General features: G+C 39.4%; 1 protein-coding gene and 1 non-coding gene across 2 annotated transcripts in view; one reads left to right on the top strand and one right to left on the bottom strand.

Moving 5' to 3' along the window:
- FLT3 (fms related receptor tyrosine kinase 3) overlaps window positions 1–8,351 on the bottom strand; it is a 56,764-nt gene extending 48,413 nt beyond the window's left edge. Inside the window, exons 1-2 of the mRNA XM_039254695.1 lie at window positions 8,339–8,351; window positions 5,462–5,583 (exon numbers count right to left, since the gene is read on the bottom strand). Of these exons, the coding sequence (XP_039110626.1) occupies window positions 5,462–5,583; window positions 8,339–8,351 (135 nt within the window). The remainder of the gene's footprint in view (window positions 1–5,461; window positions 5,584–8,338) is intronic.
- On the top strand, window positions 7,822–7,906 carry TRNAL-UAG. Its single transcript has one exon. It is a non-coding gene; the product is annotated as a tRNA-Leu (tRNA).
- Window positions 8,352–27,337: the final 18,986 nt, after the last annotated feature.

Raw genomic sequence — 27,337 nt, 5'->3', positions numbered from 1 at the left:
GAAGAAAATATTTGCAACACAGGCTACAAATAAATACCCCCAATATATAAAGAATTTTTTAACAATGAAGGATGCAGGACCAAAACACAACAGAAAATTGGGAAAAAGAACTGAACAGATAGTTCACCAAAGAAAGATCTCAAGGATCATCCTTGAACATATGAAAAAATGTTCGAACTCAGTTGTAATTAGAAAGTACAAATTAAAGCAACACTGAAGGGTGACTGGGGGGCTCAGTCGGTTAAGCATCTGACTCTTGGTTTCAGCTCAGGTCATGATCTCACAGTTCTCAAGTTTGAGCCCCATGTCAGGCTCCATGCTGTCAGTGCAGAGCCTGCTTGGGATTCTTTCTCTCTCTCTCTCTCTCTCCCTCTCTCTGCCCCTCCCCTGCTCACATTCCCTCTCTGAAAATAAATAAATAAACAAACTTAAAAACAACAACACTGAAATATTACTTCTTATCTGTCAATCTGCCAAAAATTTTGAAGTATGACCATATGTTTTGTTGGTGGGGTTGTGAGGAAGCTGCTATTCTACACGTTTCTGGAGGCATGCATGCTGGCACAACCCTTCTGGGGGCCATCTGTAGCTAGTACAACTACATGTGCTTGGGCACCTGAGTGGCCAAGTGGTTAAGTGTTCGACTTGATCTCAGCTCAGGTCTTGATCTCAGGGCTATGTGGTCAAGCCCTGTGTTGGGCCCCATGCTAGGTGTGAAACCTACCACAAAACAAAACAAAACAAAACAAAACAAAACAAAAAACAACTCATGTACACTCATCCTTTGGGCCAGCAAACCCACTTCAAGAACTGCACCTATGAACAAGTAATTGTAAAATATTGGAAACCACCAAAATACTCGTACATGGAAGAGTGGTTGAGTAAGCCATAGTATATCCACATGGTAGAGTACTATGCAGCTTTGAAGAAACATGAGGCCATTCCTGATGTGGATGATCTGATATGGAGTGATCTCCTGGATATACTGTTAGGTGAAGAGAACGAAGTGCAAAAAGTATCCACTTTCAAGCATACTACACTTCATGTAAGAAAGAAGGGGATTAAAAAATACACGTGTATCTGCTCATGTGTGCATAAGAAATCTAGGAATAAGATAAAAGATCTAAAGGGATTGGCTATATACAGGAGGTAGGTAGAAAAGGGATGGAAACGTGGTTATAGATATGAAGAGGGAGTAATACTTCTTTGAGTATCTTTTTATATCGCTTTGGCATCTAGGATCATAGACATGTTTCACATACACAAGAAATAAATAAATAATTAAAATTAACCAGGATATTAGGGGGACCCAAAATGGGATACCAAAAAAAAAAAAAAAAAAAAAAAAGAAAGAAAGAGAGAGAGAGAGAGAGAATTTAATTGCATAAAAGATAAACAATGTAACCATAATGAAGAGGGNCTTCTTTGAGTATCTTTTTATATCGCTTTGGCATCTAGGATCATAGACATGTTTCACATACACAAGAAATAAATAAATAATTAAAATTAACCAGGAAAAAAAAAAAAAAAAAAAAAAAAAAAAAAAAAAAAAAAAAAAAAAAAAAAAGAAAGAAAGAGAGAGAGAGAGAGAGAATTTAATTGCATAACAGATAAACAATGTAACCATAATGAAGAGGGCTGGAGAGAAAAGAACTAACATAAATTACTTTGAAAAATATTACGTTGTAGGGGCGCCTGCGTGGCTCAGTCGGTAAAGCATCTGACTCTTGATTTCGGCTCAGGTCATGATCTCATGGCTCATGAGTTCAAGTCCCACATCAGCCTCTGCACTGACAGTGTAGAGCCTGCTTGGGATTCTCTGCCTCTTGCTCTCTCTGCCTGCACTCACTTGTGCTCTCTTTCCATCTCTCAAAAATATAAAAACTTAAAAAAAAGAAAAATATTGCGTTGGATACTATAAAGTTAAAGACAGAAAGAATTGTACACAAAGACTGTATTCCAGTTAGTAATTCTGTTTCCACTGGGGTGTGGGTCATTGATTCTGAAATTGGTTTATATATATACTAGGTTTACATAAGTCATTTATTACAGATAATTAGGACCAGGTTTCTTACTATCAAAGAGCAAAGTACAAAACTGGGAAGAGGAAAAGGTAGAATAAACCCTTTGATGCTGAATTGATATTAGAGTTACCAGCATGATTTATGGTGATATATACATAGATAAGTAAATAGATAGATGTAAAGATGATAGAGAGATAGAGTGTGTGTGTGTGTGTGTGTGTGTGTGTGTGCGTGCACGGACACGTGCACGATGGGGGGAGGTGTTGGGGGTTAGTATATGTACATACATTTCCTGAAGGGCCATGATGTCCCAATAGCAATGAGCACACCCAACTCAGACCTTGGTTTCTAAACACTATTCTCCAAAAAACATCAATGTTTTTTTGGAGAAATGGTTAATTCCAGGGCTTAGGTAGGAATAATACAAGATGAGTCTGAACTGTACTATCGCAATGGAAAGTAAGGAAGTGCTTGAGAAAATGAGGAATGTGTTGAAATGACACAAAAGTCAATATGAAGTAGCTCCCACTGGCCTAAGCTGGACAAATCCGAATAACGTAATGAAAATGATAGTCTCAGGTCATAACTCATAGAATAAAATAAATGTCTCTGAGTCCATACTGATATAAATAAATGAAATAGAAAGAAGAGATAACTCTTTGTCACAGAATTCCAATTTATAAATGTAGAGGGAATGAGGGAAAAAGAGAATCACCCTTAGGCAAACGTCACAGTCAAACTGTTGTGGCAAGATCCACCAATGGGTGCTAAAGTCAGTAGGTGAAAATGGGAGAAGAAACCAGATATTTGCATCTTCCCCCAGATACTTGTTGATTACAAAGAGAAAAAATGGTAACTTTGTAGTGGAGAAACCGAGCCACATTCGCCATCAAACAGAAAATGATAAGTGATGATTTTAAACAAGTAAGTGGATTATGGGACAGTAAAATCCTGTTACTTTGGTTCTAGGATATGCTGGTAACACAGCTAAAGATGTAGTTGCCTATTTATTCCAGTTACATCGCCAAGTTTTGTCTACTAGAGTGCTGGGTTATTCAAAACACCCCCGACTGTAAGATATCCAGAGAGACAGCTCATCTGGGGCGCCCGGGTCGTTCAGTCAGTGAGGCGACCGACTTCGGCTCAGGTCATGATCTCACGGTTTGTGAGTTCAAGCCCCGTGTCAGGCTCTGTGCTGACAGGTTCTATGTCTGCTTTGGGTTCTATGTCTCTCTCTCTGCTCCTCCCCTGCTCGTGCTCTATCTTTCTCAAAAATAAATAAACATTAAAAATTTTTTTAAAAAAGAAAAAGAAAAACGTCTCAACTGAGCAATGTGAACTGTGGATGAAATCTAAACCATTATTTATTTAAAAATTTTTTTTAATGTTTTACTTATTTTTGAGAGAGAGAGAGAGAGAGAGAGACAACGTGAGCAGGGGAGGGTCAGAGGGAGAGGGAGACACAGAATCCGAAACAGGCTCCAGGCTCTGAGCTGGCAGCACAGAGCCTGATGCAGGGCTGGAACCCACGAACTGTGAGATCATGACCTGAACCCAAGTCGAACGCTTAACCGACTGAGCCACCCAGGTGCCCCTCTAAAACATTAATTTAAAGAGCACTGCTACCCTAACAATCCACTTCACATTAAAGTAGGAAAATACCTGGGCGCCTGGGTGGCTCAGTCGGTTAAGCGTCCGACTTTCGCTTAGGTCATGATCTTGCGGTTTGTGGGTTCCAGCCCCACGTGGGGCTCTGTGCTGACTGCCAGCTCAGAGCCTGGAGCCTATTTCAGAGTCTGTATCTTCCTCTCTCTCTGACCTTCCCCTGCTCACGCTGTCTTTCTCTCTCTCTCTCTCTCCTAGAAATAAATAAAAATATTAAAAAAAAAATAAAGTAGGAAAATACCCAAAAAGAGTAGCTTCAACTTCAAGGAGGTAAAAGCTTATTCTGCAGACTGCTCATCTTTGCATCATCGAGGATTTGCTGGATTGTCTGTTTAATGCTATTTGAGAGCTACTCGGTCTTAATCCAATCTTGAATATTGCATAAGAATACCATCTATACTGCATGAAAAAAATAATGCAGGACTTAATACTACTAGGAGCCAAGACTGATTATTAGCTTTTGTTTGAAGATTGTATTTAAAAAAAAAACACTTCAATGTAAGTAGCGATTTTTCTTAAGTTGAAAAGACAATAAAAGTTTAAAACATCATAGCAAATAATATTAACAATTTTTTGTCCACACTGAAATACCGTGTAGGCAAAATGTCTTAATTATTAATAAACAATATGTTATGATGCCAATTTCTGTTAAAAATCTGCATTAAAGATCGTGTGTTAAATCAGAAGTTTTACATTCTTATAAAATTCACACTTGAGGATATTTTTAATGTCTCTGATTTTAGGGGGTGGGGAGTGAAGTTCAGGGCATCATGTCATGTGTTTAGGTGTTATATCCACGTAAAAGAAAACAGAGTGACTATATATTGGTATGAATCCTTAACTGAAAATGCTCATGGAATTGGCTAATTTATGTTCACTTTTGATTGTATATTTCTAATATTTTGTAATATTTTCAGTTCTCTATTACTTAAGCTTCCTTCCTTTGAGTAAATACCTGAGCTGTTATATGAGCTGCATGGAGGAGAAGGGTAATGAAGAACAAAGTTGGAACCCGAAGGAGCCAGAGTCAGATGCCAGAGCAATCTGCATGTCAGCTTTACAGGAAGACACTGAAGGGTCCAAGCCCGGCAGTGGAGGATGTAGCTGTGCTTCAGAAAGAACAGTCTGGAAGCCCTATCTGAGAAGAAATCTAGAAGGAAGAAGTCACTTGCAATATTATTGTGTTTAGGGGGGAGACAATGAGGGCTTGAATTCGGGAAGTGTCTGTGAGACCAGAGAACAGGAGGTGTGTATAGGAGACCAATCAAAGAAAGGAAATGGACACAACTTGGTAACTGACCGAATGTGAAGGTAAAGGAGAGGAAGTGGTCCAAAATGATGCCGACCTTTCAAGCCTGGGAACTAGACAGGGCCAGAAACAGAAATCAACTAATACAAGTATAGGAGCAGGTTTGGGGAAGTAGAAATGAAATAAAATATGTATAGGTAGATTTTAAGGAGCAAATGGAGAACCCATTTTACCTATATCCAGGAGGCAGTTGGAAATTAGGGACTCAGGTTTGAGGGAGAGGCTTGGATTCTCTTTAAGGAGAAAGGGTAATTCCTGTTACTTATTCATGCTCAGTATCAGTGTCCTTCCTGAATTCAAACCCGAGAGAACATGATCTGGATGGAATGGAGTGCATAGGAATACATAATATATGTAAATATACAGAAAGAAAAACCCATGTGGCCATGGTAGGCCTCGAGAACTTACGAAGTATGGTCTCTCTAAAAAAATAGCTAAAGTTAGAATTTTAACATTACTTTACCATGGGATACGATGATGATATCCCCAGTGATGAATCATTGTTCTTATGACTGATTAAAACACACTTGATCACAGGCAGATCTTGATTTGTAACAGTCTCAAATATCATTGCTGAAAAAACAACTGTAAAACAAAATAAAGACAACGATGTTGATAACACGCACACCTGGAAAAGAAAGTACGTATTCATTGTACAACGAAACAAAACGAAACGTAATCTGGCAAAGGTGGCCCACAGGAAAGTGCATAGGAAATATAACTTCATAAAAAGTAAGTCTTACGACAAATCAGGAGCAGGGGTGCTTAGAGCAGTGCTGTCTAATAGAAGGTTCTGCAATGACAGAAATAGTCTTTGTGCTGTCCAATGTGATATTGAGCATTTGAAAGAAGGGTAGAGGCTGCTAAGAATTTGAAATAAGGGTAGGGCAACTGAGGAACTAATTATTTGCACCCAAGCAATTTTGTCTTCAATTTTTAGAATTATGTGCCTTATGGAGAGTCTATTTTATCCATTGTGCTAGATGCTCAGGAGGACTTTCGAATCCAGAAATTTGTATTCTTCCCTTTGGAAAAGTTTTTTGAATTATTTCTTTGATTTCTTTCTCTGTCCTTCATTTTCTGTTCTCCTTTCATTTGGATGTTTTGCCCCAAATGACTGATGGTCCTCGACAATGTGTTTGTATATAAGAATGAAGCCCAAAGCATGCATCATAAGCTCTGTGGATGTGGCTTGACTCACTGCCCCATCTTCTCTGTATGGTTATTTTTAGGTTTTGTCACAGGCTATTCAGATTCCCCAGAGGACACTCCTCTCTCCCCAAATTCTGGGAGACGGTACTAGCAATTTATACCCTTTTGGGGGCTCTTCAGTGGACATCAGGATGCTTTTCAGTTTTCTCATCCTGTATCTTACAACTTGGCTTTCTTGATGTTCTTCAAAGCTTTCTAAAGTTTATTTTCTGCTTTTCCAGTGTCTTTGTCCTTATAAGTTTATGTCTTTAAAAAAGAATTGTCATTTGGGGGGCTAGGTGGCTCAGTCAGTTAAGTGTCCATCTCCTGATTTCGGCTCGGTCATGATCTCCTGGTTTCTGAGATCGAGCCCTTCATTGAGCTCAGCTCTGACAGCATGGAGCCTTCTTGGGATTCTATCTCTCTCTGCAACTTCCCAGCTCACATTCACTCTTTCTCTCTCAAAATAAATAAATAAGACTTAAAACATTTTTTCTGTCATTTGAGTAGACTCCTGGTAGACAGAAGATAAATGTATGTGATCACTCGTCTTTGTACCTTATAATCTGATGAAAATCTCACGATTGCAACTATGAGAACTACATATTAGGCCACGTTCTCTGGTTTGTTTTCATCTGTCTTTATTATTTTATTATTTATTAAAGAAGACATATTATACCAATTTAAGTGGAATCGTAAGCGAAAATTCACACTAAATCCTGACATCCTAACAAGGCACTTTCCTTGCTCCCTTCACATCTGTATACATAGCTTTCAACTAATTGTATTAATAGAGTAGAAATCATTTTATATTCTCATTTTGAAAATAATATATGTCATAAGCATTTCTTATGATAGATACTGTAGGCAGTTGATTTGTGTTCCTTTAATGGCCCTAACAAGAATGACCCTAATCATTCCCTTGTGTTACACATCTTAGGGTTTGTCTTCCATCCATCATTTAAAATACTTCACTAAGCTTGTCACTTTTAAAATGGTATTTCTTGGGGTGCCTGGGTGGCTCAGTCGGTTAAGCGTCTGACTCTCGACTTCGGCTCAGGTCATGCTCTCACAGTTCATGGGATCGAGCAGTACGTTGGGTTCAGAGCTGACAGTGCAGAGCCTGCTTGGGTTCCTCTGTCTCCCTCTCTCTCTGCCCCTCCCCTGCCCACAAATACACGCACTCTGTCTCTCTCTCAAAATCAATAAACTTAAAATAAAATAGGATACAATGAGATAAGATAAAATGAAATAAAATAAATAAAATAAAATGGTATTTCCTTAATATAAATTTCTGGAAGTGGAATTAGTGGATTAAAAGATATAAACATACTTAAAAGGTTCTTGGAATGCATTGCCATTTGGTTTTTCAAAGGTGCTAAACCAATTTATGTAGCTACACGTAAGGTGTGAATTTAATAGTTTTACTACAATCACATCAGCATGTAGTCATTATATACTTTTTAATTCCCTTAGTATAGCTCCTAGCCTTTTTCCCCCCTTTTTTAAACAATCTCTACACCCAAAGTGGGGTTCGAACTCATGACCCCGAGATCAAGAGGTGCAAGCTCTTCCCTCTGAGCCAGTCAGGTGCCCCAACCCCAACCTTTTAAAGGAAATCAAATGAAGGGCGCCTGGGTGGCTCAGTTGGTTAAGCGTCTGACTTAGGCTCAGGTCGTGATCTCACGGCTCGTGGGTTCGAGCCCCGCTTCACGCTCTGTGCTGACTGCCAGCTTAGGGCCTGGAGCCTGTTTCAGATTCTGTATCTTCCTCTCTCTCTGACCCTCCCCTGCTCATGCTGTGTCTCTCTCTCTCTCTCAGAAATAAATAAAACATTAAAAAAAAAAAAAAGGAAATCAAATGAGCACAACTGTAAGGGATGGGGAAAACAAAACAAAGCAAAATTAGAGAGTTCAAAGTCTTTCCCTGCCCTATTCTATTCCCTAGTGTTTTTTTCCCCCTTCCTATTCTTTTTTCAAATAGTTTTATTCAGCATAATTAATATCCAGTAAGTTGAACATATTTAAAATGCATAATTTTGACATAAATACAGATCTATCTGTAAAACAATTGCCACAGTCAAGATAGTGAACTTATTTACCCCCAGAAGTTTCCACATGCTTCTTTGTAATCCCTCCCTCCGACTCACCCCACAGCCACATGCCAAGCAACCTCTGATCTCCTTTCTGTCACTATAGATTAGCTTGAATTTTCCAGAATTTCATATAAATGGAATCATATAATACGAAATTTCTGTTTTTGTCTGGCTTCTTTCACTATGTATTACTTTTAGATTCATCCCTATTGTCATATATATCAGTTGTTCATTCCTTTTAGCTGAAGGGTAGTAGTCTATTATATAGATATGACACAATATTTTCATTCATTTACCTGTTGATAGAATTTGAATTGTTTCTATGGTTAGCTTCTTACAGATAAAGCTGCTATGAATATTTGTATGAAAGTCTTGGTATGGACATGCTTTTATTTTTCTTGACTAAATACCAAGGATTAGAGTACCCAGATCATAGGGGAGGGAGGTGTCTATGTAACTTTCTAGTGCCAAACTGCTCTCCAAAGAAGTCGTATCATTTTATATTCCTATTGTCATTGTATGGGGATTTCAGTTGTGGTACTCACATCCTCACCAACATTTGGTATGACGAGAATTTTTAATTTTAGCCATTGTACTAGGTACATAAGTACTAGGCACATAATATCTCATTGTGATTGGAATATCTATTTTCCTACGAATGATGTTGAGTATCCTTTCAGATGCCTATATGACATACTGTATGTTCTCTGGCAGTGTTTCTGTCCACATGTTTTGTCCAACACATGTCTTTTAAAATTGGGTTGTTTCTTTTCTTATTATTGAGTCTTGATTGATTTTTTTCTCTTAGCTTTATTGGGTTATTGTCAATACGTAGCATTGTATAAGGTTAAGGTATACAATTACATCCCCAGAATTCATTTTATAATTGGAGGTTTGTACCTTTTGACCACCTTCACCCATTTCTCCCAACCCCTCCCCATGCCTCCGACAACCACCAATCTGTTCTGTTTCTGTGAGTTTGATATTTTAGATTCTACATAGTAGTGAGCTCACGCAGTATTTGTCCTACTCTCTCTGACTTATTTCACTTAGCATAATACCCTCAAGGCCCGTTCGTGTTGTCAAGAATAGAAGGACTTCTTTCTTTTTTCACAGTGGGATGATATTCATAAATAGATAGATACCTATCTCAATAGCAACAAGGGAAAAAAAGAGGGAGAGAGAAAGAGAGGAAAAGGAAATCTGGTTGGAAATTGTGCCTCCTTTTTCCAAGGAGGGCAACATCACTAATCATTAAGGAAATGCAAATCAAAATCACAATGAGGCGGCACCTGGGTGGCTCAGTTGGTTAAGCATCTGACTCTTGGATTTCAGCTCTGGTCATTTTCTCACAGTTTCATGAGTTAGAGACCCACGTCTGGTTTTGAGCTGGCAGTGTGAAGCCTGCTTGGGATTCTCTCTCTCTGCCTCTCTCTGTCCCTTCCCTGCTTGGGCTGTCTTTTTCTCTCTCAAAATAAATAAATAAACTTTTAAAAGAAAAAAGAAAAAACCCACAATGAAATGTTATCTAACACCTGTTAGAATGACTATCATTTAAAAGACAAAAGATGACAAGAGTTGGTAAGGATGTGGACAAAAAAGAACGCTTGTAGGGCGCCTGGGTGGCTCAGTTGATTAAGCATCCATCTTCAGCTCGTGTCATGATCTCACGGTTTGAGCCCAAAATGGGCTCTGTGCTGACAGCTCGGAGCCTGAAGCCTGTTTCAGATTCTGTGTCTCCCTCTCTCTCTCTGTCCCTCTCCCACTCAGGCTCTGCCTCTCTCTGTCTCTCTCAGAAATAAACGTTAAAAAAAAAGAGAACCCTTGTGGACTATTTGAGGACATGTAAAGGGGTTCAGCCACTATGGAAAACAGTATATCAATTGATGTATATATACCTATGAACCTACCTACCTACCTGCCTACCTACCTATCTCACACTTTCTTTATCCACTCATCCATCAGTGGACACTGAAGTTGTTTCTAAGTCTTGGCTACTGTAGAAAGTGCTGCAATGAATGGGGGGGGGGCGGGGAGGTTGGGAGGTGCAGGTATACATTTGAGATAGTGATTATCCTTCAGATATATACCCTGAAGTAGAATTGTTGGATCATATGGTAGTTCTATTTTTAATTTTTTGAGTAACTTATATACTTTTATATTCTTTCTTTCTTGTTACTAAGTTGTATGAGTTCTTTGTATATTTTATATATTAATCCCTTATCAGATATATAATTTGCAAATGTTTTCTTCCATTCCATAGGTTGCCTTTTCATATTTTTGATGGTTTCTTCTGCTGTGCAAAAGCTTTTTAGTTTGATGTAGTCCCATTCATTCATTCATGCTCTTGTAACCTTTGCATTTGGTGTCAAATCCAAAAAGTCTAATCTTGTTAAGGCGGATGTCAAGGAGACTTCCCCCGTGTGTTCTTTTATGAGATTTATCGTCTCAGGTCTTACATTCAAGTCTTTAACCCATTTTGAGAGTTTTGTGTATGGTATAAGATAGTGGTCTAGTTTCTTTATGTTGCATGTGGCTGTCCAGCTTTCCCAACACCATTTATTGAAGACATTATATTTCCCTGACTATACACACTTAGCCCCCTTGGTTTTCAATTAATTAACCATATATGCATGGGTTTATTTCTGGGCTCTCTATTCTGTTCCATTGATCAATGTGTCTGTTTTTATGCCAATACTGTACTGTTCTGAATACAACAGAGCTCAGTAATAGTGTTTGAAATAAGGAAGTGTAATGGTTTTCACTTTGCTCTTTCTCATGATTGCTTTGGCTCTTTAGGGTCTTTTGTGGTTCATTACAAATTTTAGGACTGTTTTTTCTATTTCTGTGAAAAATGCCATGACATTTTGATAGAGGTTGCATTGACTCTGTAGGTGGCTTTAAACAGTATGGACACTGGGGCGCCTGGGTGGCTCAGTTGGTTAAGCGTCGGTCATGATCTCATGGTTCGTGGGTTCAAGCCCTGCATCAGGCTCTGTGCTGGCAGCTAGCTCAGAGCCTGGAGCCTGCTTCGGATTCTGTGTCTCTCTCTCTGGCCCTCCCCCACTCACACTGTCTCTCTCTTTCTCAGAAATAAATAAAACATTAAAAAGTTAAAAAAAATAGTATGGACATTTTGACTTAATTCTTCTAATCCATGAGCATGGAAATTCTTTCCATTTATTTGTCTTAGTTAATGTTTTTGATCAATGTCTTATACTTTTCAGTGTACAGATTTTTTAATTCCTTGGTTATATTTATTCGTAGCTGTTTTATTCTTTATGATGCAACTGTAATTGCATCAAAAGTAAATGGAATTGCTTTCTTTTTTTTAATGTTTATTTATTTATTCAGAGAGAAAGAGTGCAAGCAGAGAAGGGGCTGAGAGGGAGAGAGTGGAGGAGAGAGAGAGAAAGAGAGAGAGAGAGAATCCCAAGCAGGGTTCACGCTGTCAGCGCAGAGCCCAATGCAGGACTCAGTCCCACCAGCTGTGGGATCATGACCTGAGCAGAAATCAAGAGCCAGATGCTCTACCCACTGAGCCACCCAGGTGCCCCTGGAATTTTTCTGATAGTTTGCTGTGAGTGTATAGAACCAAGAACTGATTTTTACATATTGATTTTGTATCCTCCAACTTGACTGAATTTGTTGATTAGTTCTAACCACTTTTTGATGGAGGCTTTAGGGTTTTCTCTATATAATATCATGCCACCTGCAAATAGAGTCACTTGTACTTCTTTCCGATTTGGATGCCTTTTCTTTCTTTTTCTTGCCTAATTGCTCTGACTGGGACTTTTAGTACTATGTTGAACAAAAGTAGTGTCTTCTTCCCAATGATAGAGGAAACGCTTTTGATTACTGAGTATGATATTAGCTGTGGGCTTGTCATATATAGTCTTTCTTACGTTCATATATTCCCTCTACACTCACTTTGTTGAAAGTTTTTATCATGAATGGATGTTTTTAAAAAGTTTTATTTATTTATTTTTGAGAGAGAGAGAAAAAGAGAGAGCAGGAAAGGGGCAAAGAGAGAGAGAAGGAGAGAGAGAATCCCAAACAGGCTCCATGCTGTCAGCACAGAGCCTGTCACGGGGCTCAATCCCACAAACTATGAGATGATCTGAGCCCAAATCCAGGGACGCTTAACCATCCAAGCCACCCAGGTATCCCAGTGAATGGAAATTGAATTTTTAAAAAATTCTCCATTTTGTTAATGTGGTGTATCACACTGATCGATTTGCAGATGTTGAAAAACCCTGACATCCCTGGAATAAATCCCACTAGATACCGTGTGTGGTCTTTTTGAGGTATTGAATTTGGACTGTAAATACTTTGTTGAGAATTTTTGCATCTATTTTCATCAGGGATATTGACCTGTAATCTTCATTTCTTATAATGTCTTTGCCTGGTTTTGGTATCAGGGTTATGCTGCCTCATAAAATGAGTTTGTGTTTCCTTTTCTTCTTTTTTTTCTGGAAAAATTTGAGAAAGATTGGTATTCATTCTTCCTTAAATGTTTGGTAGAATTCATCAGTGAAGCCATCTGGTCCTGGATTTTCTTTGTTGGTAGATTTTTCATTACTGATTCAATCTCCTTACTAGTAACTCTGTTCAAATTTTCTGTTGATCTTCATGATTCAGTCTTTGGTAAGTCATATGTTTTTAGAAGTTTATACATTTCTTCTAGACCGTCCAATTTGTTTGCATGTAAGTGTTCATAATAGTCTCATGATCTTTTTGTATTTCTGTGGAGTTTTTATGACCATTAGTTTGAACTCTTTTTCAGGTGAACCATTTATCTTTGTTTCACTAAGGTTTGTTTCTGGAGTTTTATCTTCTTTTGTTTGGAACATATTCCTTTTCATTTGCCTTGACTCTCTGTGTGGGTTTCTGTGCATTAGATAAAACAGCCACCTCTCCCAATCTGCACAGAATGATCTCGGGTAGGAGATGAAGCTTATCAATAAGTCCACTTAGGTCTTCGTTGTTTCTTGAACCTTTGCGATTGTCCAAACCACCTTTTTTGTTCTTCCTGACTCGTAATAGTGAGGGCGTGCCAAGACCTTGTCAGTGTCTCAAAGGGGAGGAGCTCAGTCGGCAAGTGAGATGAACACTGATTGGAAGTCCCACTCAAAAGGAGAAGCATTTAAAGTCTGCAAATAGACCTCTGTCAGGAAAAGACCAGGAACTGGAAGTTTCTGTCTGCTCCCTTTGCACTGAGCCCCGGGGGGATAGCCAGTTAGGAACGGTTTATTTGTTTGCTACAGTGGGGGGAGAGGGGAATGGTTTGTTTGCTACAGTGGGGGACGGGGGGCATAAATGCAAGCCCTGCTGGCCACTTGGGGCCACTTGGGCCAGGCAGTTAAGAGGTGAGTCGTGGGTGCAGCCACAAAAGCCAGGGCTCCAAACATGTGCACACACTCTTTTCAGGAAGCTCCTAACAGAAGGAACATGTGGAGACGGTTCTCGCCAGCCTTCCCAGTCTTGGGCAGGATCACACAGTTCCTAGGTACATGTTAAATTAGGAGCCTAACCTTCAGGCTGCAAACAGGTCTCTTTAAGGGAAAGAGACATTTCTATCTGTTGCTTCTGCACTGAACCCTGAGGGAGTCCTCTCAAGCCCAAAGAACTGTTTCTTTGTTTGCTACAATCTGTTTCTTTGTTTGCTACAGTCTCAGGGTTGCAAGCCCCATTGTTTTTCAGAACCATTGGTTTTCAGAGCCATAAATTCTGGGAGCCTGACCCTTGGGTAGAAGTCTTAATAAACAGGAGTGCTACGTGTTGGGTCCGAATCTTTCATTCCTCAGGGAGAAGCTAAATGTTGTGAGTTTCCTCTTGTTTGTATATTGCTGTGTCCGGGATTGCGTTCTGGTGAGATTAATATGTGTCTCTGCTTTTCCCACACATTTCAATGTGGGTTTTTCCCCTCATTTGCGTGATGTGTTAGAGTCACTTTAGCTAATTTCTGGGTTTCTTCCAGAGAAAATGTTCCATGTGTAGCTGTAGATTTGGTGTGTCCATGGGAGGAAGGGAGTTCAGCCTCCTAATGGCCATCTTCAAGTTCTGAGAGTTTGTTTTTAAAATACGCTCTGGATGTAAGTCCTTTATCAAATATGTAATTGACAAATGTTTTCTGCCAATCTGTGGCTTGTCTTTTGAATACCAGAAATTCTTAATCTTGAAGATGTCCAAGCTTATCAATCTTTCTTTTATGGATCACGCTTTTGGTTCTATATCTAAAAAATCTTTGTTCCATCTAAGGTTATTAAAGGTTTTCTCCTAGTTTTATAGTTTCAGATTTTAAGTGTACGTTTTAGCTTTACATTGAGGTCTATGATCCATTCTGAGTACTTTTTTCTTAATTCTTAAAAAACTTTTTTGTAATGTTTTTATTTATTTCTGAGAGACAGAGTGTGAGCAGGGGAGGGGCAGAGAGAGAGGGAGACACAGAATCCGAAGCAGGCTCCAGGCTCTGAGCTGTCAGCACAGAGCCCAACGCGGGGCTCGAACCCACGAACCATGAGATCATGACCTGAGCTGAAGTCGGACACTTAACCAACTGAGCCACCCAGGTGCCTCTTTAATTATTTTTTTTTAAGTTTATTTATTGAGAAAGGGTGCATGTGTGAGAGTGGGAAGAGGCAGAGAGACAGGGAGAGAGAGAGAGGGAGAGAGAGAGAGAGAGAGGGAGAGGATCCTAAGCAGGCTCCACATAGTGTAGAACCCTATATGGGGCTCGAACTTGCAAACCAAGAGATCATGACCTGAGCTGAAACCAAGAGTTAGATGCTCAACCAATAGAGCCACCCAGGCGCTCCATTCTGAGTAAACTTTTTATATGGTGTGACTATGGGTCGAAAGTTTTCATATGATTATATTTACATCTGAATATTCAATTGTTTCAGCACCATTCATTGAAAAAGTATTTCTCCACTGAATTACCTCCATACCTTCATCAAAAATAAATGGACTGCATATACTTTTCCACTGACCTATTTGTCTATCTGGATACCAATTCCACATTGTCTCAATTATTGTTGCTTTATAATAAGCTTGAAATCAAGATGATAAGTTTTCCAACTATGTTCTTATCAAAGTTGTTTTGGGTATTGTATGTCTCTTTCATTTTCATATAAATTTTAATAAAAAAGGTTTGCAGGGATGTTGATAGAATTGTATTGAATCACTGGATCGATTGAGCAAAACTGACAATACAAGTCTTGCAATACATGTACGTGGTATATCTTTATTTAGGTCTCCTTTAATTTCTTTTAGAAATGTATAGTTTTCATTGTACAGATCTTGCCTTTCTTTATCCCTATTTCATCTTTTTTTAAGCTACCTTATATTTTTTCTTCAATTTCTGACACGATTTAACTCCTACACTGATCTTGTGTCCTACAAACTTACATAACTTGTTTATTAGTTGTAAGTACTTTTTTGTAAGTTCCAAAGGATTTTATACACTGATGATCATGTTGTCTGCAAATAAAGACAGTTTTACTTCTTCTTTTCCAATATGGATGCCTGTAATTTCTTTTTCTTCCCTTATTACACTGGATAGACTCTCCAGTGCAATGTTGAAGAGAAGTAGTGAGAACGGACATCCTTGCCTTATTTCTGGTTTTAGTACAAAATGTTCAGCCATTTGATATTAAGTCTGATGTTTGCTAAAGGATTTTCATAGATACTGTTACTTAATTAGAGGAGGAACACTCTATTCTTAGTTTACTGGGAAATTTTATTAGGAATGGATGTGGAATTTGGTCAAATGCATGTTTTTAAATCTATTGAGCTAATCATATAGATTTGTTTTTTGTTTTGTTTTTTTAGTGACTTTTCCTTTTTACTGTGTCAATATGGAGAACTACATTGATTCATTTGCAAACGTTAACCAACCTTGCCTTCCTAATATAAACACCAGTTGGATATGATGTATTGTCTTTTTTATATATTGTTGAATTCCATTTATTAAAGTATTGCTAAGAATTTTTGCATTTATATTCATGATAATTATTGGCTTGCAGGTTTATTTATTTATTTATGTATTTGCTACTAATATCCTCAGCTTGGGTAGCATAGAAATGGCCTCATAGAATGAGGTGAGAAGCATTATCTTCTGTTAAATTTTCTGTAAAAGTTTGCATAGAATTGGTATTATTTCCTCTTTATTTTTTTTTAATTTTTAAATGTTTTTTATTTATTTTTGAGAGAGAGTTAGAGACAGCATGAGCAGGGGAGGGTCAGAGAGAGAGGTAGATACAGAATCCGAAAACAGGCTCCACGATCTGAGCTAGCTGTCAGCACAGAGCCCGCTGCAGGGCTCAAACCCACAAACCGTGAGATCATGACCTGAGCTGAAGTCGGACGCTTAACCGACTGAGCCACCCCGGTGCCCGGTATTATCTCCTCTTTAAACATTTGGTGGATTCCCCAGTAAAGCCATCTGCTACAGTAGTTTTCATCATGGGAATTAAAAAAAAAAATTATTACATATTTTTGAAAGAGAAAGATAGAGAGTGAGCAGGGGAGGGGTAGAGAGAGAAGGCGACAAGACCCCAATCAGGTTCTGTGCTATCAGCGCATAGCCTGATGTGGAGCTAGAATCCACGAACCATGAGATCATGACCTGAGCTGAAACTAAGAGTCAGATAATTAACCAACTGAGCCACCCAGGTGCCCCCACTGTGGGAATATTTTTAACTACAAATTCAATTTCTTTTTTTTTTTAAATATGTATATATTTTTATGTTTTTATTTATTTTTGAGAGAGAGAGAGAGACAGCGTCAGCAGGGGAGGGTCAGAAAGAGAGGGAGACACAGAATCTGAAGCAGGCTCCAGGCTCCGAGCTGTCAGCACAGAGCCTGACACTAGGCTTGAACCCACAAAGCATGAGATCATGACGTGAGCCAAAGTAGAACACTTAATGGACTGACTCATCCAGGTGTCCCTACAAATTCAATTTCTTTAATAGACATAACGTTATTTAGATTATCAGTTCTCCTTAAATGAACTTTGGTAATATGTGTCTTCAAAGGAATTTTTTCCATTAAATGGAAGTTGTAAAATATAGGCATAAAGTCGTTAATAATATTTCCATATTATCCTTGTAGAATCTATGGATTCTGTAGTGATGTTGCTCTCTTGTTCCTGAAGCTGCAAATTTTTGTCTTCTCTCTTTTTTTCCTGATCAGTTTGGCTGGAAGTTGAGCAATATTACTGATCTCTTATTGCTCTTGGTTGCACTGATTTTCTCCTTTTTTCTCCCTATTTCATTGATTTTCATTTTGATCATATTTGTTTCCTTTCTTTTATTAACACATGGGGCTTAATTTGTTATTTTCCTCCTCTTGATTGTGCTTAAATTCAAGCTCATTGGTTTGAATTTGTAGCATTATAATTTAAGCTACTAATTATTAAATAATTAATAATATAAATAATAATTACATAATTAATAAATTAATGCTACAAATTTCCTCTTAAGTTCTGCTTTAAACATCCCACAAATCCCAATATATTGCATTTCACTTTTACTCAGTTCAATATACATTCTCATTTATTTTTTGGTTACTGCATTTACCCAAGGATTATTTAGAAAAGTGTTCTTTGGTTTCCAAATATGTGAAGATTTTCCATATGACTTTCTGTTATTAATTTCTAATTTAATACCACTGTAGTCACAGGATATATTTTGTATGTCATGAATCTTTCAAAATTTACTGAAGCTTGTCTGCTGGTCCAAAATATGGTCTAGCTTAATAAGTGTATTATATGCACTTGAAAAGAATGTACATTCAGCTGTTGTTGAGTGCAATATTGTATAAATGTAAATAAGATCAAATTAGTTGGTCAAGTCTTCTATAAAGTACCGATTTCTATTTTTTTCTATCCATTATTGGCATATTGAACTCTCTGAATGTAATTGTGGATTGGTCCATTTCTCCTTGCAAGTCCAATCAGATTTTGATCCATATATTTTCAAGTTCTGTTAAATGCATGAGTGTTTATGTTTTTTATGTCCTTGTGATGATTTAAGCCTTATAGCATTATGACATAACTTTTTGCATCTTGTAATACTCTTTGCTCTGAAATATACTTTGTTATTTAGCTTCTCCAACTTTTGATTAGTGTTGGCATGGAATTTTCTCCCCCCCATCCTTTTACTTTTAACCTATTTCTCCTCATATCCAAGGTTGGCTTTATTTATACACCATATTGTTGGGTCTTGCTCTTTTTTTTAACCAAGTCTGGAAACCTCTGCCTTTTAATTTGATGTGTAGATCATTGAAATTTAATGAGATTACTTATATACTTAGGTTTATTTAAAAAAAATTTAATGTTTTTCTTTATTTTTAAGAGAGAGAGAGACAGCATGAGCAGAAGAGGGTCAGAGAGAAAGGGAGACACAGAATCTGAAGACAGGCTCCAGGCTCTGAGCTGTCAGCACAGAGCCCAACGTGGGGCTCGAACCCATGAACTGTGAGATCATGACCTGAGCTGAAGCCGGTCGCTCAACTGGCTGAGCCACCCAGTCACCCCTGCTTAGGTTTAAATCTACTATATTATTCTTTGTTTTCTATTTGTTCCTTCTGTTCTTTTTTCCCTTTTCCTCTTTGTCTACCTCCGTGGGAATAATTGAGCATATTTTATGATTATATTTCATCATATTTCTTGGGTCATTAGCTATAGTTCTTTGTTTTGTGATTTAAACAGTTGCTTTAAGGTATTCATCTTTACCTTACTCCAGTCTTTTAAGTGCTGTTATACCACCTAATGTATAATATAAAGACCTTACAGGGCCACCTGGGTGGCTCAGTTGGTTAAGTGTCCAACTTGAGCTCAGGTCATGATTGCAGTTCCTGAGTTTAAGCCCCATGTCGGGCTCTGTGCTGACAGCTCAGAGCCTGGATCTTACCTCGGATTCTGTGCTTCTCTCTTTCTCTCTCTCTCTGCCCCTCCCCTACTCATGCTCTGTCTCTCAAAAATAAATAAACCTTAAAAAAACTTTTACAATAAGGACCTTACAATAGTATATTTCAATTTTATCCCTCCCAGGTTTTGTGCTACTGTTATCATACATTGCACTTCTACATAAGTTATAAACCCAACAAATTACTGTTATTATTTTGCATTAAACAGTCAATTATCTTCCACAGGGGTTTAAACAATTTAAAAAATCTTATATTTTACTCACTTCTGGAGGTTAAATATCCATGTCATTGGAAAGAATGGGGAGAAGGAGGTCAGAAAAAAATAATGAATGAAATAAATTAGGGAAAAATTTCATTTCCAAACCTGATATAAATGATAAACCCACAGATTTAAGAAGCCCAGCAAAACCCAAACACATGACTCAGGAAGAAAACTACAAAAATATATCATAATCAAATTGCTTAAAGCCAATGATAAAGAGGAACTCTTAAAAGCATCCAGAGAAAAAGGAGACATTCCAATAGCAGACTTACATGTATATATGACCAACCAAAGTTCTCACAGTCTCTATTAATTTTATTTTCTCTTTTCTCTCTGTTCATTTTAGATTATTTCTATTGCTGTGTTTTCAAGTTCACTAATCCTTTCTTCTGCAGTCAATATGCTGTCAAACCCTTCCAGTGTAACTGTAATATTCACCTCTAGAAGTTCAAGTTGTGTGATTTTTTTATATTTACTATGTCCCTGCTAAGCTTATATAATCTTTCCTCTAGCTTCAGGACTATGTGGAATATAATATAACAACTATGTGAATGTTCTTGCCTAATAATTCTATATTCTATGTCCTTTCTGAGTCTCTTCTTGATGACTGATTTTTCTCCTTATTTTGAGTTGAATTTTTATCCTTTGTCTATTAATTAGTAACTGGTTGCTAGGCATTGTGAATTTCACCTGGGGTCAGATGTTTCTGCATTTGGTTACATAGTTTTGAACATTTTTATGGGAGACACTTGAGTTCACTGTAAACATTTTGTTCCTTTCAGGTCCTCCTTTAAGCTTCGTTAGGTGGGACCAGAGCAGTGTTCAGTGTAGGACTAATTTTTTCCACTAGTGGACTTCATCAGAATTAATAACTTCTGCTCTCCAAAACTACTCTTTCAGAAAAATGAAAAGAGAAGTCATAGACTGGGAAAAATCTTTTCAAAACAAACAGCCTGATTTAAAAAAAAAAATAGGCAAAATATTTTAGAAAACACTTCACCAAACATAATATAGGATGATGGTGAAGCACACAGAAAGACGACCATCATTAGTCATTGGGGAAATGCAAATTCAAACCACCGTGACATACTGCTGTACCCCTATTAGAAGGGTTAAAAAACAAACACAAAAACATACCAAGTGATGACAATGACATCGAGTAACTGTAAGTCTCAGACATTGCTAGTGGGGTTGAAAAATGGTACAATCACTTTGAGAAACTGGCGATTTCTCAGTTGAACATTCAATGAGCAAACATTCCAGTAACACAATGCCACTTCTAGGTGTTTACCCAAGAGAAATGAAAACCTATGCTGACAGCAAAACTTGCATTCAAATATTTATAGCAGCTTTACTGAAAGCTGCCAGAAACTAGGAGCAAACAAAAGAAGTTCACCTGATTCATGAATAAACAAACTGTGTCATATGCAATAATGAAATACTACTCAGCAATAGAAAGGAAAAAAGTACTGTTAAAAAGAAAACCATGGGCCCCAAACAAAGCTATTTACACCAGGCCAAGTCATCAAGCCAGGGCTTAACACCTAACTGAATTCCAGTGTCAACCTTTCCCAGAAATGTAGTCTTAACCAGTTAGTAAGAAATGTTCTGGTCAGCTCCAATGAGATAATCTGTCACAGGGGCCATCACCATCCCCCAAAGAAAGATGAAGTAATCTACGTAATAAGACACCCTGTATATCTCCCTAAGGCAAAGTGACCTTGCTGTTTCTTTTCTTTTGCTTACTGCCCCCTCTCATGTCTGTCTATAAAATCCTTCTGTTTTGTACAGCTCCTTGAGCTTGCCTCTCTACTTGCTAGATGGGGCACTGTCCCACACATGAAGCATTAATAAAGCCAACTAGATCTTCAAAGGTACTTCACTTAATTTTGGTTCCTGATTACTGATATACATAACAACGTGGATAAATCTCAAATAATTACGTTGCGTGAAAGACTCAAAAGTCTACATATTATAAAATTCTACTTATGTGACATTCTGAAAAAGAAAAAATTATACGGACAGAAAAGAAGTTATTGGTAACCAGGGGTTGGAGGTGGGGATTCCGGGATTGGGGCTGATTAACTACAAAGAAGAGTAAGAGAAGCTCTGGGATGGGGTGGGGGAGGCCGGGAATGGAAATGTTCTATACCTTAATAGTGGTATTAGTTATATGATGATATGTAATGGCTAAGTTCAGGGAACCATACACTAAAAAGGGTAAAATTTTCAATATGAAAATCGTACCTTAGGGGCGCCTGGGTGGCTCAGTTGGTTAAGTGTCTGACTTTGGCTCAGGTCATGATCTCATGGTTCATGGGTTCAAGCCCCGCATTGGGCTCTGTGCTGACAGCTCAGAGCCTGGAGCTTGCTTCTGATTCTGTGTCTCCCTCTCTCTCTGACCCTCCCCTGCTCACGCTGTCTCTCTCTCTCTCAGAAATAAATAAAATATTAAAAGAAAAAAAAGAAAAGAAAATTGTACCTTAATAGACCCAACTTCAAAAAAAGCCAAAGGAAGAATTTGCCATCATGAAGATTAAAGTTCATGAGAATCCATTCTAAAACCTTAGTAGCATTTCCCAGAGTCCAGTTCTTTTTTTTTTTAATGTTTATTTATTTATTATTGAAAGAGAGAGAGACTGAGAGAGAATCCCCAGAGACTCCACACTGCCAGTGCAGAGCCTGATGTAGGGCTTGAACCCATTAAGCATGAGATCATGACCTGAGTCGAAATCAAGAGTCAGATGCGTATCCACTAAGCCACCCAGATGCCTCCCCTAAGCCACCTAGATGTCCAGTTCTAAACACAGTCTGAGCAATGAGGACAACTCTGGAATTGGAAAAGCATTCCCAAAGCGGCAAGCTTTGAAAATACAGGGCTAGGGTGGAGGTGGGGTAAGTGGAGGAAAAAAATTTAGCCCCAATCGAAAATAAAATTTTAGGTAAAAGTAAAATCTTCTCCACTGCAAGAGTGATGGGTTTAGACATAATAAAACAAATCAGAGAATGTCGGGGTACCTCATTTTCAGATCTCCCAAGGTGAGTCTCCTGGCAAAGACTCGAAGGTTTGAGTTCCAAGCCCCTGTTCTGAGAGTCACCTCTCAGAACTTCAGGAAGTCCTTCGACCTTTCTGGGCCCCATTTCCCTCACCTGGTAGACCGGACTGGGGTGGTGTAATAAATATATTTGTCCGGTCTGGATTCCTGGCACAAACCTCCTAAAACCCTTGGAATTTTCTGATAGGAGTGTCTTTTGTTATCCATGATGGGCCCCTTTTGAGCACACTGAAGTTGATGCTGATGAGGTGACTTGGGGGTGGGGGGACTAGATGGCCGCAGGATGGGGCTGATCTCCAGAAAGACTAAGTGATTAGAGGGCGGGAGTTTTCAGCCCCACCTGCTGACCTCTGGAAAGAGGGGAAGGTGCTGATAAAAGTCCATAAATACTCTCTGGAGAGATTTAATGAGCTGGGAGATTTAATGAGCTTCAGGGTTGGAGAGCACCCAGAGGTGGCTGGAGTGTGGCTTCCTAGAGAGGATGTGGAAGCCCATCTCCCCCTCCCACATGCCTCGCTCTCTGCATCTATCTCTACCATCTGGCCACTTGGGAGTTAGATCCTTTTATAACAAACTGGTGATCTAGTAAGTAAAATGCTTTTCTAAGGTCTGTGAGCTGCTGTAGCAAACTACTTGAACCTGAGGGGGGGGGGTGTCATGAAAACTTCTGATTTCCAGCCCCTCGTCAGAAGTCCGGCAACAGCCTGGACTTGGGATTGACGTCTGAAATGGCAAGAGTGGGGACCTGAACCCCTAACCTGTGGGATCTGGTACGGCCTCCAGGTAGATAGAGTCCGATTTGAGGGAAATTGTAGGACATCCAACTGGTGTCTGAGAGTTGCTTGGTGTGAACAACCCCTGCAACACACACACACACACACACACACACACACACACACACTTTTGGTGGCCAGACGTGCTCAGTGCTGTTACTGCAGAGGAGACATCAAACGGGGTGATTTTCCTTAGAACTGGGTAGCTCTTAAAAAAAAAAAAAAAGAAAAAGAACTGGGTAGCGTCAAGTCCTGGTCCTGTAAATTCTCTTGATTTTAACAACCATCTGTTTGCTCATGAGTTTCAGATTCATCCCTTCAGAATGGATGGCTACAGGAATCTTAAACTCACCCTGAACTCCCCTTTTTTTCGTCCTAAACTGACTCCCTCCTTTCTCCTCCCTCACAATCAGTGGCAACCCAGGCATGTCACCCAAGCCAGAAACTCAGAAGCCATCTTTGACTCCTCCTCGTCCCTCACTTCCCATCGGCCGAGCCCTGACATTTTAACCTCCCAAATCTGTGCGCAGCTCTACGTCTATTCCCATCGCCCTACTTCATACCCTCGTCGTCTCTGGCCTGGGCCCCTGCCCACAACTTCCCAGCTGGCCTCCCTGCCTTGGGCCTGTCAGCCCGATATGCCCCTCCACAGAGACACCAGAAATGCCTTTTTAAAGACATGCATCAGAGCATGTCACCCCTCTGCTTAAAACTCCTCAACGACCTACAGCAATGGCGCTCACTTTCTTGAGTCACAGACCTCTTCCAAAATCTGATGAATGCAATTAACCTTCTCTCCAAAACAAGCAACGAAACACACACACACACACACACACACACACACACACACACCCCTCATGAGGAATACAATGGATAAATGAATTCCATCCAGAGACTCTTGGTCGACATGATAAAGCCCAAGTCCCTCATCACATCAAAACACTCTACATGTGACACGCGATGCCTCTGGCAACCCGGAACTTGTTTAAAGCTATCCCCTGCACACTATGTTCTGAGTCGCCACTTTTCGAATGACAGTCGCTGCATCCTGGAGGCCTCGTTCCTTGGGTCTCGGCAGCCCAGGACGGACTTCTATTTCCCGCTTTTCCGTCTGCCGCGTGCTTCTAACCTCTGTGCCCTTTCTCTGCTGCCCTATGTGCCCAGATGTCCTTCTCCCCCCGCCCCTTTCCCAGCCAGCTCTTCCTTATCTTTCGGGTCCCGGCTCTGGCATGACCTCCGCCTGCAAGTGTTGCCTGATTTTCTCAGTCAGGGTTACAGGCTGGGCCCCTGTGCACATTTCCAAAACCGATCTGCAATTCGCCTTCCGTATGCCTGACCTTTTCCCACCGACACCCCCAACATTAGACTGCTGAGCTCTTTGAAGGCAGGAAAGCAGTTACTACCGTGGGACTTAATACAAGTGCTAGATACAGACGGTGCTCAAAAGTGTCTAAGAAGGGAAGGAGGAAAATCCTGTGGCTCTAAATCCTACTGATTTCCTCAGACTTCATACACCGCTCTTTCTGCAAAGCGCCTGCCTACCAAGGAATGCAGCTGTCCTTTACAGGAATTATCTGATGAAGGAGTAAGATACTGCTTATCTCCTTTTTACAAATGAGGAACTTAAGTGCAGAGAAATTCCCGGCCAGAGGGAAAGAACACAGGTTTCCTAACCGTCTTATTAGTCCTAATACGTCTATCTGCATTGCTGCCAAGCACAGAATCCCTAACATTAGGAAAATCATAACTCAAGCAGCAGAGCCTCTGAAGACTGAATTCAGTGAGTATCTCCTAATCAGAACACAACAACTTACATAAATAATGACAATATCCTGTTCTAGTATAGAGACCGTAAATCATTTTTTTGGAGAACTCTTGGCTACCATTTGACTTATAATGACAGCAGTGAAAAAAATACTTTACTGTTTAACCTTAAAAATAACAATAGTTCCTCTTTTAGGAGCTTATGCAATTCCTCTAGCCACAAAAGAACAGTGTGTGTGTGTACTTTATATTATTTTTAAATTTCCTCCACATGTGTTGGTACCCATAGAACAGATTGCATGATTCAAATTAACGACCATCAGTGAGTTCTACAAAAGCTTTTATCACTTGAGGACCACTGATGTTACAGACATAGAACCAAGTGTAATTAAGCCACCTAATAGCTCATATAGCTCCCAAAAGAGAGAAAAACCTTCGGCCACATGACTATGGCTACCTAACTAAGAAGTGGCTAAGGCTGTTGTAGAAGTCCTGGAAAAATCTTAAGATCACACTGTCACCTGATGAAAACCGAAAAAACTACACGGACAAACGCCTCCAGTGAGAGTCACAAGAGTCTGTTATTTCAGAGGGACTGAAGGCCAGAGGCCGGTGGCAAGACCGAGGAGAGCACCCACAAAGCAGGCTAAGCTAATTATCAGCCCCTCATGTCCCCTGCTCCAAATTTTTACTCCTATTCTCTGCAAGGTCCCTTTCAAAATCAAGAAAAATGATACGATACCATACTTTTGAAGTTAATTTGCTTTTTGTCAAATCAGAATCTGCACCCGAAGACAAAGGCGGTATCAGGTGGGTTCCCTGGAGAGGCATCAAGATTGTAATCTTGAACGCTGGACGTTAAGGGCTCTTGTCACACTGCTTGCTGAGTTTCATTCAAGAATGACACGATGAGGGCGCCTGGGGGGCTCAGTCGGTTAAGCGTCTGACTTCAGCTCAGGTCATGATTTCATGGTTCGTGGGTTCGAGCCCCACATTGGGCTCTGTGCTGACAGCTCAGAGCCTGGAGCCTGTTTCAGATTCTGTGTCTCCCTCTCTCTCTGACCCTCCCCTGCTCATACTCTGTATCTCAAAAATAAATAAATGTCAAAAAAAAAAGGAATGACACGATGATAGGAACAAAAAGAAGAGGTGAGGATGTGCTGGCATGAAGCCGTCCCATGGGCTCCCCAAAGGAGCGATGATGTTCTCTGCGAGTAAACTGAGGTAGATAAACTTCGTTGTAAGAAACATTTATCGATAAACTTTGTTCTAAGAAACATTTAGAAAATGTCTTCTTCCCAAGCCCTACATTTTGGCCATACTGAAGTCTGGAACAGTCCCTTCATTTTACTTTCAACAGAAGAGCAGTTTCTTTCCCACGATCGTTAAATACAGTCTATCTACATTTAAGTAGTTTTAGGGAAAAAAAATCTTGGGATCTCCATTCTAACCCGGTTAAAGTTTCTTCACTGAAGTGTGCTATTTTTCATCTAGAAAGAATGATCATAACAACTGTGTCGGAAGGTTTATCTGAGAGCCAGCTTGGTGCTGAAGTACTTTTCCTGGGGAAAGGCACTGACCATGCATTTCTTTTTTTTTTTTTTTTTACAAATAGTTTATTGTCAAATTAGTTTCTGACCATGCATTTCTTAAACAGAATAGAATCAGCTATTTATATGTAAGTTCCTCCATCCTCAGTCCCTGGCATCCTTATACCCCTTGTGTCCAGCACAGAAATAAGTGCTCAATAAAAGTTTAACAAATAAAAAATGTTTTTCTCTCGCATATATGCTTCTTCAACTTTCTTATCCAAAGTCCTCTCTGGAATAGAAGTTAAGTCTTCCTCCTCTACGTTTAATATCTCGTCACCTGATTGTTTTGCAGTTAAACGACAGGGGAATTCAACCACAACAATGACGAGACCTCGACGAATAATTCAAGAATTCCTGAAAGTGCCTTTTTAGTTCTCAAAACCAGAGCCACTCTCTAATGGAAGGCAAAGAGTTCACAACTCAACCTAAAAGGATAATTTACTATGGGTAGACGCAAAGTACTAAGAAGAAACAAACAGCTGATCCAAATTTGTATGAAAGCAACAATTAGAACTAGAGTTTTAGAGTCAAAGGGGACCTGAATATCAGGCCACCAGGTCTGGTGTCCCATCTAATCCAAACTTGTCTTTCCCTCGCATCTCCCTTTGCCTCCACCTCCTCCTGAACGTCCCCCCTCAGGTTAGCAGTTCACAAGAAGGCAAATCAAGCAAGAA

Source organism: Hyaena hyaena, unplaced genomic scaffold, assembly GCF_003009895.1.
Source record: "Hyaena hyaena isolate Hyena2069 unplaced genomic scaffold, ASM300989v1 scaffold_11, whole genome shotgun sequence".
NCBI classification, from domain to species: Eukaryota; Metazoa; Chordata; class Mammalia; order Carnivora; family Hyaenidae; genus Hyaena; species Hyaena hyaena.
Note: the sequence above shows the minus strand (reverse complement) of the source record. Positions and strands in the feature narration are given on the sequence as shown.